This window comes from Podarcis melisellensis (genome assembly GCF_964234715.1).
Source record: "Podarcis melisellensis genome assembly, chromosome: 2".
In the NCBI taxonomy this organism is placed as follows: domain Eukaryota; kingdom Metazoa; phylum Chordata; class Lepidosauria; order Squamata; family Lacertidae; genus Podarcis; species Podarcis melisellensis.
In genome coordinates this window covers 102,859,425-102,878,935 of record NC_138529.1, presented here as the reverse complement: position 1 = coordinate 102,878,935, position 19,511 = coordinate 102,859,425, and the positions used below count along the sequence as shown (strand labels likewise).

Below are 19,511 nucleotides of genomic sequence, written 5' to 3'. Positions count from 1 at the left end.
AAGGGAGCTGACATTTGTCCACAGACAGTTTTCCCAGGTCATGTGGCCAGCATGACTAAGCCGCTTCTAGTGAACCAGAGTAGCGCACAGAAATGCCATTTACCTTCCCACCAGAGTGGTACCTATTTATCTGCTTGCACTTGGATGTGCTTTTGAACTGCTAGGTTGGCAGAAGCAGGGACTGAGCAACGGGAGCTCACCCTGTTGCGGGGATTCGAACTGCCGACCTTCTGATCGGCAAGTTCTAGGCTCTGTGGTTTAATCCACAGCGCCACCCGCGTCCCATATACAGTGGTACCTCGGGTTAAGTACTTAATTCGTTCCGGAGGTCTGTTCTTAACCTGAAACTGTTCTTAACCTGAAGCACCACTTTAGCTAATGGGGCCTCCTCCTGCTGCTGAGCCGCCGGAGCACGATTTCTGTTCTCATCCTGAAGCAAAGTTCTTAACCTGAAGCACTATTTCTGGGTTAGCGGAGTCTGTAACCTGAAGCGTATGTAACCCGAGGTACCACTGTAGTAGTAATCCTACTGAACTCTATGGCAGTTCAACAAAATACAGGATCGTTCAAAACAACGACAGTAAGTTGGGAAGGGGGCGGGGAGTGCGCCTACTCTACATTTGCTATCTCTACGTTCAACTTGCTGCGGCTGCTGTTGGCGACGGAAGCCGGAAGAGTTGCGGCCTCTCTAGGCGCGCCGGAGGCTTCTCTCTGTGCTCTGAGTCCGGACGGGCTGCGGGAGGGAAAAGGAGGGTAAAGGTCGCTCGGAGTAGTTAAGCAAGAGGCAGGGCAGGACGGGGCAGGACAGGCGAGCTCGCCTCCGGAGCAGCCATGGCGGAGAAGAAGGGGCCCTCGCAGGCGCCCATCAGCCCCCTGAAGAACTTCTTCGCAGGCGGCTTCGGGGGCGTCTGCTTGGTCTTCGTGGGACACCCACTGGACACCATCAAGGTGAGGAGCGGGGCGAAGGAGAGGGACCTGGGGACTACAAGCCCCAGGGCGCACCGCGCGGGTGGAGGCTCGCGAGGGAGGGGAAATCCCGCTGTCTTTGAACTACAACTCCCATCATCCCTTGCCGCTGGCCGTCCTGGCTGGGAATGATGGGAGTTGTAGTCCATAAAAAACAACGTCTAGGGATGCAAGTTTGAGAAAGGCTCGGATAGACTGGACCCCCGGTATTGCACCCCCACCCCAAGGATGAATGGCATTTCGAATGGCGCGGGCTCAAAAGAACTCCAGCCCCCGTCATGCATCGCGCGAAGCAGAAGGGGGGAAAGACTTTGAAGCAACTCCCAGCATGCACCGCGGACACGGTGCATTAAAGGAGATTAAAGGAGTTTCGAACTTCGCTGTTTCTCCCCGAGCGCCCTGCACTGATGCTACGGGGAGTTCTTAGGGAAGTGTCGGAAGTTGCAATGTGGTGGCTTTCGGGCTCGCCTCCTCCAAATGCAAAATTTATTTTTTAAATGTATGACTACTTTTTATACCACCAATCAGTTCCTCTAAGCGGCTTACAAAACTCGTGCATTCAGTAACTAAAATGCAAAAGTACCTAAATACAAAGTTATGAAAGCAACATGGATAGTATGAGCTGCTGCTGGCGTTTCCTAAAGTTAATAAGGTGTTAGAAGAGTAATGGAGCATTGCTGGTGTTGGGAACGGCAGTAGAAATATTTGTGTTGCTGTGCCCTTTGCAAGAGGGAGGGAAGATGCGTCTTGGCCTCTGCTAGGAGTGCCAGCTTAATTGCACGCAGGTAGGGCCTTGTCTACATGCCAGTTGTAACTTTGCAAGCTGGTTATTTGTGATAGGGCGGGTAGCAACGTTGTGAAAGCCCGAGTCATAAAAAGCGATAAAAATGGCAACTAGTAAAATACCAGTGGTAAGATCTCTGGTCCGTATTCATAGTTAATTTTCTTCCTCCCTCATTTAGGCTGCAGTTTTCCCCCCAATGACCTGGGAGTAAGTTCCAATGAATTCATGGGCCCTTACTTCCGAGCAGATACAGCATGAGTTTTGATTGTGTGTTTTGTATTCTCATTTTGTATTTTTATGTTGTAATATTTGGATAAAGAGCGGTATACCGATTCAATAGATAATAATACTGCTGAACACTGCCACTGTGAACTGGCAACAGCAACACCAGAAGTTATGTGGTTGGGTTATACAGACTGATCTTGAAAACTTTGCTATCTATCTATCTATCTATACACGCACGCATGCACACATATACATACACACTGAATCTGCTTCATGTGTGGTTCTGTTTCAGTTCACATGGTTATGTGTTAGTGTGTACATAACTTTATGGCAGATCAATCCAAATTAATAAAAAATATCCTACCAATAAAAATTATCAATAAAAATTAGTAAAAAATATCCTACCAACTGTTTTGCATGGCTCAACATAGCATTGCACTAGAGGTCTCTTAACCATGTAGGCTGGGTGCATGGGGCATATATGGTGAAATTGCTTTGGGTCACAGAATCTTTCAGCTTGGTTCTCCTACTTATTTTCCAAACCATGGAAGTAGAACAAGATATACCTGTTCTCTGAAATGTGGTCATGAGTTATACTGTGATCTGCCTTGGGAGGAGAAGCATTAGGGAGGCCAATCTTGATAAAGATATTTGTTGCCAGTCATTTTGCAAGCCCTTGGGATTTCTACACTAGAGAGGAATTTGGTACAGGGTACTGAATGCAGCATCTTCTAAGAATTTTAGTTCACTTTTCTTTTTTAAAGCAAAGTTCTAACCCTTACAGCTGTGAAAATAGGTTTTGAAAGTATATGGGTAATGCTTGGTGAAATCACAGAAACTGGGAGAGGGCAGCTGAAGAGTAATATATTGGTTTGTGCAGGATTAAACCTGGAGGGACGCGGGTGGTGCTGTGGGTCAAACCACAGAGCCTAGGGCTTGCTGATCAGAAGGTCAGCGGTTCAAATCCCCGTAATGGGGTGAGCTCCTGTTGCTCGGTCCCAGCTCCTGCCAACCTAGCAGTTCGAAAGCACATCAAAGTGCAAGTAGATAAATAGGTACTGCTCCAGCAGAAAGCTAAACTGCCTTTCTGTGTGCTGCTCTGGTTCGCCGGAAGCGGCTTAGTCATGCTGGTCACATGACCCGGAAGCTATACGCTGGCTCCCTCAGCCAATAAAGCGAGATGAGCGCCGCAGCTCCAGAGTCGTCTGTGACTGGACCTAATGGTCAGGAGTCCCTTTGTTGTTGTTCAGTTGTTTAGTTGTGTCCGACTCTTCGTGACCCCATGGACCAGAGCATGCCAGGCACCCCTGTCTTCCACCGCCTCCCGCAGTTTGGTCAGGTAAAGGAGTCCCTTTACCTTAAACCTCGAGAGACCCAGGTTCAAATCCCCATTCAGCCATACAACTTTGCCTAATTGTTGTGAAGATATAATGGATAGGGCAGGGAAGAGCTGCACATACAGCCTTGAAGTCTCTAGAGGAGATAAATGTATGAGTGGTTAATAAGTAGGATTTTCAGGCTTTGCTCTCCATAGCTTCCCATCACCTGTGTGTACAAAGCAAATGTGTGCAAATGGGTTTTTCCAGCTTTTTTTTAGTCCAGATTTGTGCTAACAGCAGAATATTTCTGCTTGCATTGTCACTGTGCCTTCTCATCTACCAGTTTATAATGTTCTGTCTCTCCTCCTCGCAGGTTTGTAACCTAGATGAAACCTATTTAATCCTGTTTTTTATAGTCCCGTTTCCAATGTATCTTATGTCTTAATTGGATGAGTTGGAAGTTCTTGATCCTTGTGAAACCAAGGACAATGGACTTTGCCTTTGTATGCGTCGTCCTGCTAATCATTAGACCAGGAGATTCTAGCATACTGTTTTAAACAGGGCAGATATCAAAAGGAGTGTGGAGGACTTGCCCTTTGTATGCTGGCTTGGTCACACACAGAATTGAGACGAATGTGATCAGTGGAGGAGTTCTTGTACCCCAGAACTTCCACAAACTGAACTGATACACTTCCCTAGCCCAGGCAAAATCAATAGTTTTAGTACAAAGGAAGCTTCATTATACTGAATCAGACCATTGGTAGTAGCTTTCCAGGGTTTGTGGCCAAATTGTGCCTGTGCAGACGTGGCACTTGAAGATGCGAATGCTGTGGGTTGCGGACGTGGCTCCGCCCGAAGTTCCACTGTAGTCGGGCATTTTAATGAGCTAATTTCTTACAGTGGTTGCAAGGAACAGAAAGCATTGTGGGGATTCCAAAAACCAAGTTAAGGCAGCCTGGACAAGGATGTCAAGCTTGCCCATGACAACCTGAGGAAACTCAGCCAGATGGGCAGCGTATAAAAAAAATGTTTAGGGGTACTCTCATTTTCCTACTCATATTGAAATACTGCCCCTCAATGAGGCCAAACTTAGATTCACAAAATGTTTAGGGGTATGCGCACCCCCAGAAAAAAGCACTGATGATAATGATGAAGTTGATTAACTTTGCTAGGGTCCTCAGCACTAACCCGCATCAGGTCAGGCTGGGAGACTCTGAACCTGCAGTGATTGGTGGTACATCAGTGGAAATCCTAATCTGCCCTGATTACCCAGCATCAGGCATTCAAAGATGGCGCTCATCTTGACAGGAAACTGAGTGAGACAGATGGGAGTCCTAGAGAGGACTAGGTTCTCACTGAACATTGAGCCTGATTTGGTAGTGAACTGACTGCCCAAGTGAGCACAGCTGAGAGAGATCATCTCCTCCTAGCTCATCACCTTAGGTCTCAGTAATACAGAGCATGTTAGCCGCCTCATCCAGAAATAAATCTACATGAATCCTTAATCTCCCAGGTCTGAGTTTCAGGAGATCCTGCCCTTAGGCTCTGGCCCAACCTTGACAGAGGAAGGCTGTTACTTTGGCTTATTTTGTACGTTATCTCTGCAGCTCTTATTCAGCCGTATAATTAGCCGAATGCCTGTCAGTCCCAATTTATTAGGCCTGCCGCCCCTCAATCCCATTACACAGCACTCTGTTTCATCAGGTAAGGGGTGGATTTGAAGACGGAAAACATGAGGGGCATGTGATGGGTTAGGAGAAAGGTGCCTGAGGGAATCAGAGCTTTGGGTGACTGGCTAGCTGCCTCTATTAGAAACCAATTTCCTAATAAAAAGGGCCCAGTAATAAGAGAGAATCTTTGCATTCATTGCATTCCCTCCCCCTTTCAACTTGTTTTGCAGGTCAGGCTACAGACTCAACCGAAACCTTTGCCTGGACAGCCCGCACTCTACTCTGGGACCTTTGACTGCTTCAGAAAGACTCTCGTCGCCGAGGTATTGTGTCAGTTCAGTTGTGATGCCTGTCAGAAACATCACTTGCTTCTCCAAATCAAATTGTGTCAGAATGATGTCTTGCTGAAGATGGAGAGCTTCTTGGGTTATCAGACCAAATGACTCATGCTCAAGTGACTCAGTGGGAAATTATTTTTGACAGGAGAACTAGTTAGCTATACTGTAAAGGTAAAAGGTAATTGTCCAACTCCTAAGCACATGTAATTGTGAAGATGTGATACCTGACATTTTGGGGCTGGTTTGTACTTCATGATAAGGTTTATTGTGTTGTGCCCAACCCATAGTGACCCTTAGGCTCCTCCCTGCTCCCTTTGTCTTCTGTGACTGGAACAAAGATTTTGCTCTTGGTAAAACACAACTTCCCCTTTTTGTCCAAACCGGGGATCATGAATTATGCTAAACTCTGGTTTGATTAAACCAACCGGCTTCATAACCTATGGATTTGGCTTGTTTTGAAACAGTCGTGTCCATCTACAATCCCAGGTTTGGCTGGAATGGGAAGTAATGGCTTACTAAAAGTGAAATTAAATGCTCCTGAATGCTTCTTTCCAGCAACACAGAAGGTGGAAGGAGGAGTGCAGAAATCTAAAGCTCACTGCAGCTGGTGCACATCATGATAAACTATGGTTTATTTGATGTGTGAATATGGCTGCTACATTCAACACATGTACAATCTGTGTACACGTAATGGTTTTTCTGTAGCCATGTGTGGTTATTTATGTGTAATTTATACCAGTGCTTTTAGGGGCTTTCTGGATTCCTTTACCTTGAAGAAAATAGGGAAGAATATCGTAACCCTTCCATTACTAGATTGTTATTAATTATAGTTCTGAAATCTATAGCTCCATGCTCTACTTCCTCCTCTTCCCTCTTCCAGTTTCTGCAGAAAATTTCCCCTTCTTTTCCCCTGTCCTCTTTAACAGTGGTTGAATGCTATATCTGCACCACCTCTAGCCGTGGTTAATGCCAACTAGATTCCCTCTTAATCTGTTTCAAATCCTTGTTAAGATGGGAATGCCAAGTTCTGATTAAGACTGGGAATGGGAGAAGTTGTTTCTGCCAAACCTTGTTCTTAGGTCACCATTGTGATTTGTTTGAGTGAAAGGAACCACCATCCCTGGCTCAGATATAGTGCAGTTTGTTCAGCCCAGGACAAAGCGGATGCAATCGGCTCATGCATGATAAACCATGGTTTATGTCTTACCATGATGTGTGGACAAAACCTCTGATGCATTTCTTAAGAAAGTACGGCTGCAGATGAATTTGGCTTCCCTTCTTACTCTTTTTTTAAAATAAATAATTTTTATTAATTTTCCAACACAAATATACAATTTTATCAAAATTTCCACAAATTTGGTTCTTTTTGGACTTCCTTCAACTTCTCTGGCAATCATCCATATTTACCTCTCAATCACGCATCCCTCTGTTTATATTGCCATTAAACTTCCCTCCTGCTCCTGTTTCTTTTTAACAATATATCTCAACTTTCACAGTGCTTCTTGAAATCCCGCCAGTGTTGTTTGCACATCACATATTCTTTTCAGATATTCAACAAATTTCCCCCAGTCCTCGATGAACTTTTGGTCTCAAAGATATCTAATTTTTCCGGTTAGTCTGTCCAGTTCTGAATAGTCAGTCAGCTTCAGTCTCCATTCTTCTATTGTCGGTATTTCCTCTTGTTTCCATTTCTGGGGGCTTCTTACTCACAATAACCCAGCAGCTACTTGTGCTATCTTGAATAGAGTCTGCTGCTGATATCCGATGTGTGAAATAGCATCCCCTGTGAAGCGCTGCAGAAAAGCTAAAGTAATCTACTGCCTTTGCTGTGTCTTGCAGGGAGTCCGTGGTTTGTACAAAGGGATGGCAGCTCCGATTGTTGGTGTGACCCCCATGTTTGCTGTGTGTTTCTTTGGATTTGGCTTGGGGAAAAAACTCCAGCAGAGGACACCCGATGATGTTCTGACGTGAGTGACTTCCGATAATCTAGCAACAGGCTGTCGAGGCATTCCAGGCTACTGTGATGTATAAAATTGCACATTCCGGCAATGCAGCCAAGAACCGTGTTATTTTTTCCCTCCCCGTTATAAATATACATAGGGGCTTTTTTTTTTTTTGCGAAATGAATAAATCTGGCAAGCTTTAAGGCTCCTGGAAGCGTGGGATTGATTGCACCGGCTGAAAACAGACACTGTGTGGGCTGTTGCTGCATAGTTTCTTTCCCAGGCAAAACTTGCATCTATTTAGGAAGGATTATATTTTAGAATGGTGTGGTGTGTGTTACATAATGGCAGGCTCGTAACACCTCCTCGTAATAGTGGGCCTGAGCACATAAACCCTATTTATATGCCGAGACGACTGTTTCACTGAGCCTACACTTGGTGATGTACATAACCCGACCTTCCCACGACGTACACATCTTTCTGGTATGCCCTCAGTTCTCCAAATAGCTAAGTGCATCCGGATCATGCTGGATTCCCAGAATTTCTCTCGTACATCAGCTCTTTGCAGACTTACGTAAGAACAGCCCTGCTAAATTAGGCCCACCTGGTCCAGCACCTGTTTCCCACAGGTGTGTGAGGGCAGGATGTGAGGGCAGTTGCCCTCCCCTATAGTTGTTACCCAACGACTGGTCTTCTGAAACAGGATGCTTTGACTCTAGAGGTAACATCATGACTTGTAGCCATTGGTAAATTTTCTCCTCCATGAGTTTGTCCATTCCAAGGGTGGGGAACCTTTTGGGCCTGGTGGGCCAGATCTTTTATCTCTCCCTGCTTCCCATGGGCCAGCTTTAACAGCTGGGTGCAGCCTCCCACCTATTAATCCTCTGGTGTCATGATGATATCAGGTGATAGATAGGCAGGAGGTTCTAGCCTTCTGGGGAGCCAGTGTGGTGTTGTGGTTAAGAGCGGTAGCCTCGTAATCTGGTGAACTGGGTTCGTGTCTCCACTCCTCCACACGCAGCTTCTGGGTGACCTTGGGCCAGTCACACTTCTCTGAAGTCTCTCAGCCTCACTCACCTCACAGAGTGTTTGTTGTGGGGGAGGAAGGGAAAGGAGATTGTTAGCCGCTTTGAGACTCCTTAGGGTAGTGATAAAGCGGGATATCAAATCCAAACTCTTCTTCTTCTTCATAGTGGATTCACAGGGGTGGGGGAAAGAGGTCTCCTTCGCCAGCACATTCCCTGCAGGACTGAACCCCACCCTAATAATATTTAATAATTTATTTATACGCCACCCATATTTATTTATACCCCGCTTCAGGTTACGGACTCCACTAATCCTGAAATAGTACCTCAGGTTAAGAACTTTGCTTCATGATGAGAACAGAAATCACACGGCGGTGGAGCAGCAGCGGAAGGCCCCATTAGCTAAAGCGGTGCTTCAGGTTAAGAACAGTTTCAGGTTAAGAACGGACCTCCAGAATGAATTAAGTTCTTAACCTGAGGTACCACTGTATGTGATCTGGAGAGAAAAGATGTGACCGTGATAGAGTCCCAAGGGCTGGACTGAGGCCTGCATGAGACTTGAGGCTCCCCTACCCCTGTGGTAAAGTGGGGGAATATGCAAATATTGTTCCAAATTCGTAGCGATCTATCTGAATCTGCTGCTACTATGGTTCTGTAATGACTGCTCATGCTGCCTTTATATTTTTAATTGGCTTTTGTTATTTTTTAAAATTGTTGTTAGCTGCTCTGAGGTACTTTCTGAAGCACCTGGTAAGATGTAAATTGGGGGGGAAATAAAGACGACGAAATTATCATTTAATTGCATGATTACATTTTGCTCAGAACGTTAGTTTTCTTGGCACATAATTGGAATTTTTAACGTTGACAGGGAACAGCCCTGATAATATGCACAGGTATTTTTAATAGTTGGCTGGCATTTTTAGTTCTTTTGTTCTGGAAATGGAAGGGGCTTTGAAAGAACAGAGTCTAAAATGCCGCGTTGCTGAGCAGTTGTTGATTTAATACGGTGGCATGGCAAGGCTTAGTAAGGACTCAAGAACCCTACAGGTGGCTGACCAGTGGTCAAGCAGATGTCTCTGGGACTCACACAAGCAGGAGATGAGCCCAATAGCCCTCTTCCACTTCTGACCCTCAGCAACTAATATTTAGAGGCATACTGACGCTGATCCTGGAGGTTAGATGTAGCCATCATGACCAGTAGCCTGATAAATGAATTTATTAGCCTTTACCCCCATGAACTGGTCTAATTCACTTTTAAAAACCATCCACGTTGGGAGTCATCACTACATCTCTCCCTGACTCTGTATTTAGGAAAATGCAAATCCCGTGATTAATGTCCTTTCATCCCTATGCAGATATCCCCAGCTTTTTGCTGCAGGCATGCTTTCTGGGGTGTTCACCACCGTAATCATGGCTCCGGGAGAGAGAATCAAGTGCCTTTTACAGGTAAGAGGGGCTTCAGGAAGCCACACAACCTTTCCAGGAAGCTTGTCTGGCCATTGTACCCTAGCAAAAGCTTTGCATCCTTATATTTCCTTCTTATCACTGGGTGTCCTCCTCTAGCTTGCAGTCTGAGGTTAGCAGGACACCATGTAACTATAAAGTTTTCTAAATGTTTTGGATGTCCTCCAGTCCACTTGGCTAATCATATGAGTTTGTGTGTGTGTGTGTGTGTGTGTGTGTGTGTGTGTGTAAAAAGACATATGTGCAGAAGTGTGTATAGATCATAGCTGTCAACTTAGATTTGAAAATAAGGGGCCAGCAGCCTTGAAAATAAGGGACCAGCAGCCAAAATAAGGGACCTGCAGCCTCACCTGTTCCAGGCACTCCAGTCTTCCTGTCCTCCTGCAGTCTGGTCAAACTCATGCTGGGTAGCTTCGAGAACACTGTCCAACCAACTTTGTAACCAGAGGTTCAGCTGAATAGAATCTGAATCACATGCACCACAAGGCCTATGCAGCCTCAACTTAAGATGGCTCCCCGGCCTGGCTTTGCACTGCAAAGTTTGCAGCAGCACGTGCAATAAAATGGCATCCAGCATTCAAAACCCCCCTCAGCTTGTATTAACTAGCCACACACAAGGCATGCAAGCTCCACCCCCCAGTCGTTCTTAGACTTCTTATTGGGTGAGCAACACAGTTGGAGCCTCCCTCCTCCCTGGCCAGCAGGGAGGGAGGGAGAGGAGCTGCTTCCTTTGAAATTTAAGGGACATCATTTAAGGGACATCCATCAATAAGGGACAGCAGCGGGACATGGCGCTGGAATAAGGGACTGTCCCTTCACATAAGGGACACTTGACAGCTATGGTATAGATATGAATGAGAGAGGATGCTAAAATTGCCAGGAAACTATGCTCCACCTCTAACTACTAACCACTGGCACATCACAGTCCCACCAGCAATGTTTTCTTAATGATACAAGTGGGGTGCAGTGACGAGTGCAGGAGCAGGAGGAGAGCAATGGGTGGAACAGAGGTCCAGTCATCTGGCCAGAGGCTTCTGCATCCTGCAGTAGCTTGCAGGAGGTTCCTAGCATGTTTACGCTGAACTGGTTAGGACAGTGTTCTCCCAATAGGGTTGACGGGCCCGCTATAATATTTGCAAGGGTCCTATACCTACTGCTGTCCTATTTGACACTGATACGTAATTCTCTCCTTGGTCCTCAGGCTTCAGCTTTGGCCTGTGGCCTTTCTTAAAGACGCAACCTGCCTCTGTGTCAATGACAGCGCTTTTTCAACCTTATTACAGCCCCCTTCCCCCCTGCTGCAGTTCCTCGCAGTGAAATGATCTTACATCTGAACTCTCTTCTCGGAGAGGCAACAGTCAGGGGCCTGTGGTACACCCTGACACTTTCCTGGCTGTCAAGTAACTCTCTCCAGAGGACTTCTGATGGGCCCTATCTTGTAAACCAGAATAGTCTCTTCCCCTTTCCCCAAGATCAGTTTCCCTGGATCAGGGAGGGAAATGGGGGTAGCTCACACCAGGCATATCTGCTCTTGGCTTCCCAAGAGCCTTGGACCTCCAGACCTTATTGCAAGCTCCCCATAGTAACACGCCTGTTATCCAGCCCGTGGTTAGCTGAACATATTGAATGTGCAGGTTCATTTCTCATTCCCCATATAAACAGCCTGCCTGTTTATTTTCAAGTATACATCCGTTTACAGCTTGACTACCCCCCAAGGCGAAGTCACTAAATGTTGCATTTGATTACTGTTATGAATGATACGCTTCACAGAAGTTTTTGCAGGCTCTTTTTGGACTAGGTAAGGAAATCAGATGTTAAAGAGCTGGAAGGGGAAGAAGGATACAGGCAGAGCAGCTGATAGTTTGTTCAATTTCAATTTGAGTGTGAATTTTTGAACAGAATGTTCACACCAGGCTTGCAGAAGCGACTCATTAATTTGAGCAAGCTAAAATTAAGAGCAACCACAAGAAGTTTTGAAGTTGATTTTCCTTCTGACTTTGTCTTATCCTTCCCGTTTGTGTATTTTTATGCAATTGTGATGGCCTATGGAACAAATATATGCAATAAATATTTACTGTATTTCAAGTGGATTTCAATTTCCGCCACTTTGGTGCGCAATCATCACTTGACATCCTGCGGCTCACATCTCACAGTCGACTTATGAGGAAGGAATCAAATTTGCAGAGCTGCCTTTCAGGAGTTCTAGATTTAGGGGCATTTGTACAACCGTGTAGTTATAGCTGATGAGAAAACCGTTCTTTAATTCCCTTAGATCCAGGCAGCCTCTGGTGAAATTAAATATGGAGGCCCTTTGGACTGTGCCAAACAGCTTTATCGCGAGGCTGGCATTCGAGGTGTTTACAAAGGAACGGTGCTCACCCTCATGAGAGGTAATTGCTGGTCAAGTGCCCCTAAAGCCCTGTTTGTGGAATGTTGTAAATGTTATTTTTTTCCTAAAGTTTTGTTAAAATAACAATAAAAGTAGCTGGATTGTTAAAGGGGGAGAGGGGAGGTTGGCACCGAATGGCTTCTTTTGTAAATAATAATAATAATAATAATAATAATAATAATAATAATAATAATAATAATAATAATTGATTATACCCGCCCATCTGGCTGAGTTTCCCCAGCCACTCTGGGCAGCTTCCAATCAAGTGTTAAAAACAATGCAGCATTAAATATTAAAAACTTTCCTGAAGTTTTCAGATGTCTTTTAAAAATAAGATAGCTGCTTATTTCCTTGGCATCTAATAGGAGGGCGTTCCACAGGGCGGGCGCCACTATCGAGAAGGCCCTCTGTCTGGTTTATAATCTGATTTATAATCACAGATGATATTGTCTTTCCATCCTCTCCCCGCCCCTTCTCCCCAGCTCTGCCCCTGTCTCAATCAAGGAGTCAAGCCCACTTTGTTCTGCTTTGGGGCCTGGCGGAATGTTCTGTGCCATTTCCTTCCTTGCAGAACGTTCCTTGCAAGTCAGGCCCCGGTTGCGCCTCTGGTTTCTCTAGGTCTGAATTTGCGTTTGTTTTACCAGATGTTCCAGCCAGTGGGATGTACTTCATGACCTATGAGTGGCTTAAACATATTTTGACACCTGAAGGGCAGAGGTGAGTAAAACCCTACTTTTCCCACCAGTACATCTAAGAAATTCTTCCTGCTGCTGAGTAAGGATAATGTCAGGGAACTGCTATCGCAACTAGTGGAGGAGGCGAGGCTCCACAGTGATGCTGGAGAGGGGCCAAGCAAGGAGAGAGGCAGGTCTCCGGCTGGGGAAGATAATCAGCACTACACCAGGGATAGAGGGGGGCCGGTGGGGGAAGCAGAGAGGAGGCTCCAGGACTCTTCGCAGGAGACCAGCGAGGAGAGCACAGGTCCTCCGCTGCCCAAACCCATCCTGCGCAGAAGACTTCCGCGCAGGAAAAGTAGGCGGCGACTTGGCGTCAAAGAGCTTCTTTGCTGGAAGAGGTTCAAGAAACGCTCACTGACGGATTCTGCTAGCGACTGAACAGCCACGAAGTGAGGGCTGTCCAGCCAGGAAAGGTTTAACCAGGCCACCTAGCCAGGAGTGGCGGCAACTTACGCACGAGCAACCCTATATAACCATTACAGATAATCTTCTGTGTTTAATTATCAGAAACACCAGTGACAAGTGTTTCCAGGGAAATAATCAAAATACTTGGTTATGTGTTCTTTAGTTTTGTTGCATTTGTTTACAGGAAAGCCATTTTTTTAAAAAAATGCACTACTACTAATAAGAAAATTACATTTCTATAAAGGATTTGAAGTGATCAAAGCCCTTAACATGTTCTGTTACAGTAAACTCTACTGTAAACTAAGCCTAGGTGGCTTCGTCGTCGTATGTGCCTTGTAGCACGACACAGGGGCAGAGTGCAGGAATCCACATAATAATTATGACAGAACGTCTGTCTCTGACCTGAGTTGTAGCAGGAAAGTTTCCCTTTTTTCAGTGCTCTGCAGGAACTCAACAACAAAAGCAGCTTGCTGGGTGGAGCAGAGCTGTGGCACTACAGGGGGTGAGGTAGTGGGGAGCCTGGTGCGGTGCAGGTGCACCAACGGAAAAGTCCGAATTGGCCCTACTGGTGCCCTTGCACCGTGCCAACCTCCCCGCCGCCTGTCCCCTCTGCCTTGGTGTCTGTTGCATTTCTGGTCCCAAGAAGTTGTGATCTTCATAAATAGGAACTGAAAAGAAAAGTCAGTCTTGTGGCACCCTGAAGTCTACGGTTTGCACTTTCATGGGTTACAGATATGTGAAATGTTGCCCTCGGAATGCAAAAATATAGAACAACCACCACCCTGTAAACAATAGTGTCAAATAATGATAAAATGCAAAAAAAGAAAAGAAAAAAAGCATGGTCTGTGCCAATGCAGATAAAGCTTAAATTTATGCAGAATGAGCGCCTTGTGACCATTCACAACAGAAGTACCGTAATTGGTGATGGAGGACACAGAAGAATCTCTCTCTCTCTCTCTTTCTCCCTCCCTCTTTTTAATTTTCTCTGCAGTGTCCGTGACCTCAGTGTACCCAGGATTCTGTTTGCAGGTGGCATGGCAGGGATTTTTAACTGGGCTGTTGCGATCCCTCCAGATGTGTTGAAGTCTCGTTTCCAGACGGGTGAGTCAGCTTGGTCTCTAACCTAAAGGTGGGCTCTTGGGAGATTGCTGTATTTGTCTTCTGTTACCTTTTGAAATGCATGATTCAAAGAGATCCAGTCCTTCCCCCTCTCAGAATTGATTTTTGGCAGGTGGCTGCCTGAGAATGAAGCAGGGAAACCAAATTGGAACAATGAGCGCTCAGTAAAATTGTGTGCATCTTGAGTGACTCATTGCTAATTTCACCTTAGAGTAATTAGAGAAAACATGGAGGTGTGGCTAACACTATCCATGGCTCTCCCCACCCTGAGTTCCACAATATTCTTAGGATAAGAATGCACATTGAAGGATTAGCTCTTTCAGGTTTCATTTGCTCATTGTCTTCTTCAGTGAGTTCCTCTGAGCATCATTTCTGGGCAACAGCCCGTGCCACACTCTCTGGTTTAATCCGGAGCTTGATGAGACATTTGCATCTTTCTTCGCTGTGCAATGACTGCCCTTTCCCATTGTGGCCATTGAGTTGCTAGTGCGGCACAAATTCTCACTTTTCTCCCCTCCTAATTGTTGGCTTTGTAGCTGCAACTCTATTCACTAGGGGAATTGGAACCAAAATGGGGTATGGTCCCATTTTGCAGCCTCCTTGAGGCTTTCTATGAAGTTTTTTCCAGAGGAAACTTGGCGCTGGCTTTCTGGTGAGGCAAATAGCTGCTTGCCTGGTCAGCTGTGGTGAATATAACTGCCTGCAAAAAAAGAGCAGGGATCCAAAGAGAGGGGAACCTGTGGCACTTTGGGGACTACAGCTCCCATCAGCCCCAGCCAGTGTCGTTTCTGGGGCTTGTAGTGCTGCATCATGCAAGTTTCCCCATCCCTGTCTGATAAAGGAAGTTGGTATTTTCAGGCCACTGGTATGCCTCTAATGATTGCTCATTAGATTGGGTTAGTCAGTGGGACAGGTGGGAAGTGGGCCAGAATGTTCCTGGACTCCTTTGTAAAGCTGGTTCAGCATCTTCACCACAGCCATGCCTTGCCTTCTCAACAAGCCATTCAGATAAGTTCTGAAAGTTTTGCCTTCCTGAGCATCTCTGTCACAGTGTGGCTTGTACAGTGGATCTGGCAAGTTACTCACACTTGAGTGAGTGGCAAGTGGTTAATTTCAAGGCTGATTTCAAGGCACATCTCCCTTTCCCCACCCCACAAGGCAGGGACATTGTCTCTAACTAGAGATGGGAACCTGTAGATGTTGAGATGTTGCTGGATTACAGCTTCCATTATTCCTGGCCGTGCTGGAGGAGCCAGGTTCCCTAACCCTCAACTCTGTGCAGTACTTATCACTGCAGAAAATGTGCTCCCACAGCAGTAGTTCTCATTTGAGGGTGTGCAGAAACAATGGCATAGCGTGGGGGTGCTGGGGGGGGCGGCCGCACCGGGCGCAACATCTGGGGGGGGCACGCTCAAACTCGCAGCTCTCTGCCCCTACCTGGCTCACGGGTTAGGGGGCGCAAATTACTTGCCTTGCCCCGGGTGCTGACAACCCACGCTACGCCACTGTGCAGAAAGGAGGGAGAGTGATTGCTGGGCAAACAGGGAGGAAGGTGGAGCACAAGGCTTCATTAGCAGTCCAGGGCTTCTCAGTGACTGGGGCTCATGAGATGACTTAAACCATAACTTGCATGCTTTTACCTTTCTCAACAGCTCCTCCGGGCAAGTATCCCAATGGCTTCAGAGACGTTTTGCGGGAGCTGATTCGAGAGGAAGGAGTGGCGTCACTGTACAAGGGATTTACCGCTGTGATGATCAGGGCTTTCCCAGCCAACGCAGTAAGTGAACAGTGGGCTCATCGACAGATGGTAGATTTTTTTTTAAGCCCTGTTTCCATTTGGATCATTTCATTCTTTTCTGTGTGTTTTCCTCCAGGCCTGCTTCCTTGGTTTTGAAGTCGCCATGAAGTTCCTTAACTGGCTCGCCCCAAGTCTGTGAAGACCGTAAGGACATGTTCCTAAGGGAACCTGAGGACAAGAGGAAGGAGGCAATTGCATTAGAGAAGCAAAATGGAAGCAAAATAAGCTGTATAAATGACTTATTTTTTAATAACCGGTTTTGGCCTTACTCGCTACCTCTGGAGGAGGCTGTTGTTGCCATTCGGAATCTCGAGCCAATTCTCATCCCCGTTGGGAGTTTGAGATGCATACCTGCCTTCTGAACCCAAAGTTACCATAGGGGTAAAGCTGCTCATAGAAAACCTTACTGCTATTAATAGGTGTCAAAATTCTTCTTCTTTGCCTCTTTTGGAAATAAAGAAGGAATATTTTAATTTCCCATTTTTTAATCTTAGTAAAGAACTGCATGGATGGTGGCGATACTACCAGGTGGAGGGTGGGGTTGGAGATCTAGCCACTGTGCATTTAATTCTCAGGATAAACTTCACACTTAAGTGCATGCAATCATGTAAGAAGATTGTTTAGCTTTGGTTTACAGACACTACACAGACTGCCACTAAAGTTCCTGTGCAAGCAGCATGGAAATGAATGAGACTTGCACATGAACACAGATGTTACTTCAGCAGTCCCAGAAACTTCAGTGGGGCTTGTGCATTACTCAGTCATGGCAGGTACTGGTTTTAAGTCTCTTGTTTGTTACCTTGAGGTGTATGACCCACACTGTGGCGCGGCATGCTGGTTTGAACTAGTTCGCACACTGAAAGCTCAAGAACTGGACGCAACAGATATAAAATTAACAGAGCTTCAGAATCTTGTATTAATGTCTAATAAACTCAAACTGATAAATTGCAGGTATAAGGGAGTAATCTCCAGGTTTCTTCAGAGATCCTGTCACGGTTGGAAAGTGCAGTCAGCACAGAAACACAGGTGTTTCAAGCCCCCTTTCCCCCTAAAATACTCTTTCAATAGGTGCTTTCTGGTAATCGGTGATACTAGCTTCACAAGTGCCAACCTCATGGTTATATCTGAGGTGCCAAATGATGGATTCTGGTACATATGGTACCTGTGCTTGTATTGCGGTGGTTTCAAAGTCAAGAGAGGTTTTAAAACTGGAAGTTGAAAGAGCCTGAAATAGGACAACTTCGGAGTGACTGTTTCCACTGCCGTTTTTCCTCAAGAGGACTTTATTGCATGCCTGGTGTGTTTTAGCTGAAGCATATCCCATGCTCAGGCAGTAAAGGCAAGACTATTGATCTGTAAAGTGTTTCAGTGGGATAAAATGATCCTGTTCAGGAGTCTCAGCCAGAATTTGGTCTTGGTGTTCTTGTTTACTTTCCGTTTTGGAGTTACTACCCATCGGCAGAGACTTGTCTTCCTTTTCATAGACATCAGCCAGGCTATTTTAAAAATAGCCTCTGCCATCATGAGAGCCAGAGTCTTGTTCTAAGGGATGAGATTCTTTTGGAATGCAAATCCTATACTAGCTTCTCCAGGGAAACCCAAAAGGCTGGTTGTGTTCTCTTGATGTATAGTTTTGTATTTGTTGCTGTCCGTGAGAATCTGTTGTTAAACACACAAATTGAACTTTAACTCTGCTGGGACTGAAGGTCTCCCTCAGGACAGTTGAGATCCTGCTTTAACTAAAAATTGGCTGTCTGGCTGTCAGTCGTTCTGCTCATTTCTCACTGTGTCTTGTATATTTGAGGCATTCCAAAGAGAAATCCTCTCTCTGGAATATACTCCTCTACCAAAGTAAGATAATTAAGCCTGCACAAGCTGCCTATGAGCTTTTGAAAAAGTAACTGCTCCCTTAAAAAAAATAAAGATCATGTGCATAGTTTCCTGATGGTGGTTTCATCTCTTGTAAAACATTAATAAATTACTTCATGATGCCCATCATTAACACATTAAGCTGGTCGTTTCCGTCCTATCTAAGACAAAGGATTGCTTTCCTTTGCAGTATTTTGCATCATTCAGTGCTTAGGTCATTTGGTTAAATATTAGTAATTCATTGTCCCCGGAACAGTACTTTTTGAGGAGTGGGGGCTTCAAGGGGCTAGTTTTCTCAGAAGATTTGCAAAACGCAACCCCTCTTCAGGGTTGCTAGTCCTTGAACCAGCCTTACTAATTAAAACAATACATGGCTATCTGTTGTGAATGGTTTAGCTGAGATTCCTGCCTTGCAAGGGGGTTGGACTAGATAGCCCTTGGGTCCCTTCCAACTCTACCATTCTATGATTTTGTGCCCTGCTGCACCAAACCAAAGCTCCAACTAAAGCAGGCTTCAGGTTTGAGGAAGCCCTGTTCAAAATGCTCCCTGGCAGGCCTTAATGCACTTACCGGTAACCTTGCAGCAGCAGGAAACAACTGCGGACATCAAAAGTTGAGCTGCCATTTGAATTTTCTATAGTGCTGTTGCTCTGGAATATAGCATTGAAGGGATTAAAATGGCTGCTTGGAGCACCAGGAGGATTTTCCTTTTAATGTGGGATTAGAGCAGGCATTGGTTGTGGGCCTTGATGGCGAGTCATGGCCCTGGCACACCTGCCCAAGGATGCTAGGTGTTGACACCAGCCTTGCTATTGACAGCACTCAGTCACAGTTTCCTGCAAGCTCCCAAGCAGAACATGAAGGCACAGAACATGTTTGTCCTGAATCTGCTGCCACTCAACCGCATTGAGTGACCCTGAGTTTCTAGGATTACAAGTGATGGTGGTGGGAAGGATTCTCTCACTCTACTCCATTCATATTCTTTATTAAGTCTCTCCCTCCTCCCCCCAAAAAACTGAAATGTTTATAGTGAAGCTTTTCATTTCCATTGATAATTTTAGTTGGTTTTTTCCAGCTCTGCTCGTTTTCGAGTTGGGTGACCAGTATCATATACCAAAAGTGCCTAACCTGTCGTCTTCCATATGTTGCTGAACCAGAACTCCCATTATGCCTGGACTCTCAACTTGGCTGGGTCTGATAAGAATTGGGAGTTTAATAACATCTGTAAAGCCACCCCTTGCTGTATAAGGTGCTTCAAATGTAGCCATGCTATAGACTTGTACGGTGGCATAATGGTGCTTGCTGTTTTATTTTCTCTCTTTCCTAGCATTTAATATGCTCCCCCCCCATAGCTTCAGAGAACTGTCCACTATGACAACAGCTCGTTCTGACACCATCACTTTGTATGTAGTATTAGTCTGATAGCCATTTCTAGAAGGCAAGGGCTGCCCAGAATTCTG

The 19,511-nt window shown here is 45.6% G+C and overlaps 1 protein-coding gene across 1 annotated transcript; it reads left to right on the top strand.

Moving 5' to 3' along the window:
* The first annotated feature begins 720 nt into the window (after positions 1–720).
* SLC25A20 (solute carrier family 25 member 20) lies at positions 721–18,123 on the top strand. Its single transcript, XM_081903205.1, has 9 exons — positions 721–948; positions 5,195–5,287; positions 7,142–7,269; positions 9,626–9,716; positions 12,007–12,124; positions 12,768–12,840; positions 14,257–14,366; positions 16,037–16,161; positions 16,259–18,123. The coding sequence occupies exons 1-9, from the start codon at positions 832–834 to the stop codon at positions 16,319–16,321; spliced, it is 918 nt and encodes a 305-aa protein (XP_081759331.1). The 5' UTR covers positions 721–831; the 3' UTR covers positions 16,322–18,123.
* Positions 18,124–19,511: the final 1,388 nt, after the last annotated feature.

Bases quoted from the DNA above. Each gene is read 5' to 3' on its own strand.
- SLC25A20 (XM_081903205.1), top strand. From the start codon at position 832: ATGGCGGAGAAGAAGGGGCCCTCGCAGGCGCCCATCAGCCCCCTGAAG. The intron at 5,288-7,141 runs GTATTGTGTCAG...TGTGTCTTGCAG, and splicing joins GAAAGACTCTCGTCGCCGAG to GGAGTCCGTGGTTTGTACAA. The intron at 16,162-16,258 runs GTAAGTGAACAG...GTTTTCCTCCAG, and splicing joins GGGCTTTCCCAGCCAACGCA to GCCTGCTTCCTTGGTTTTGA.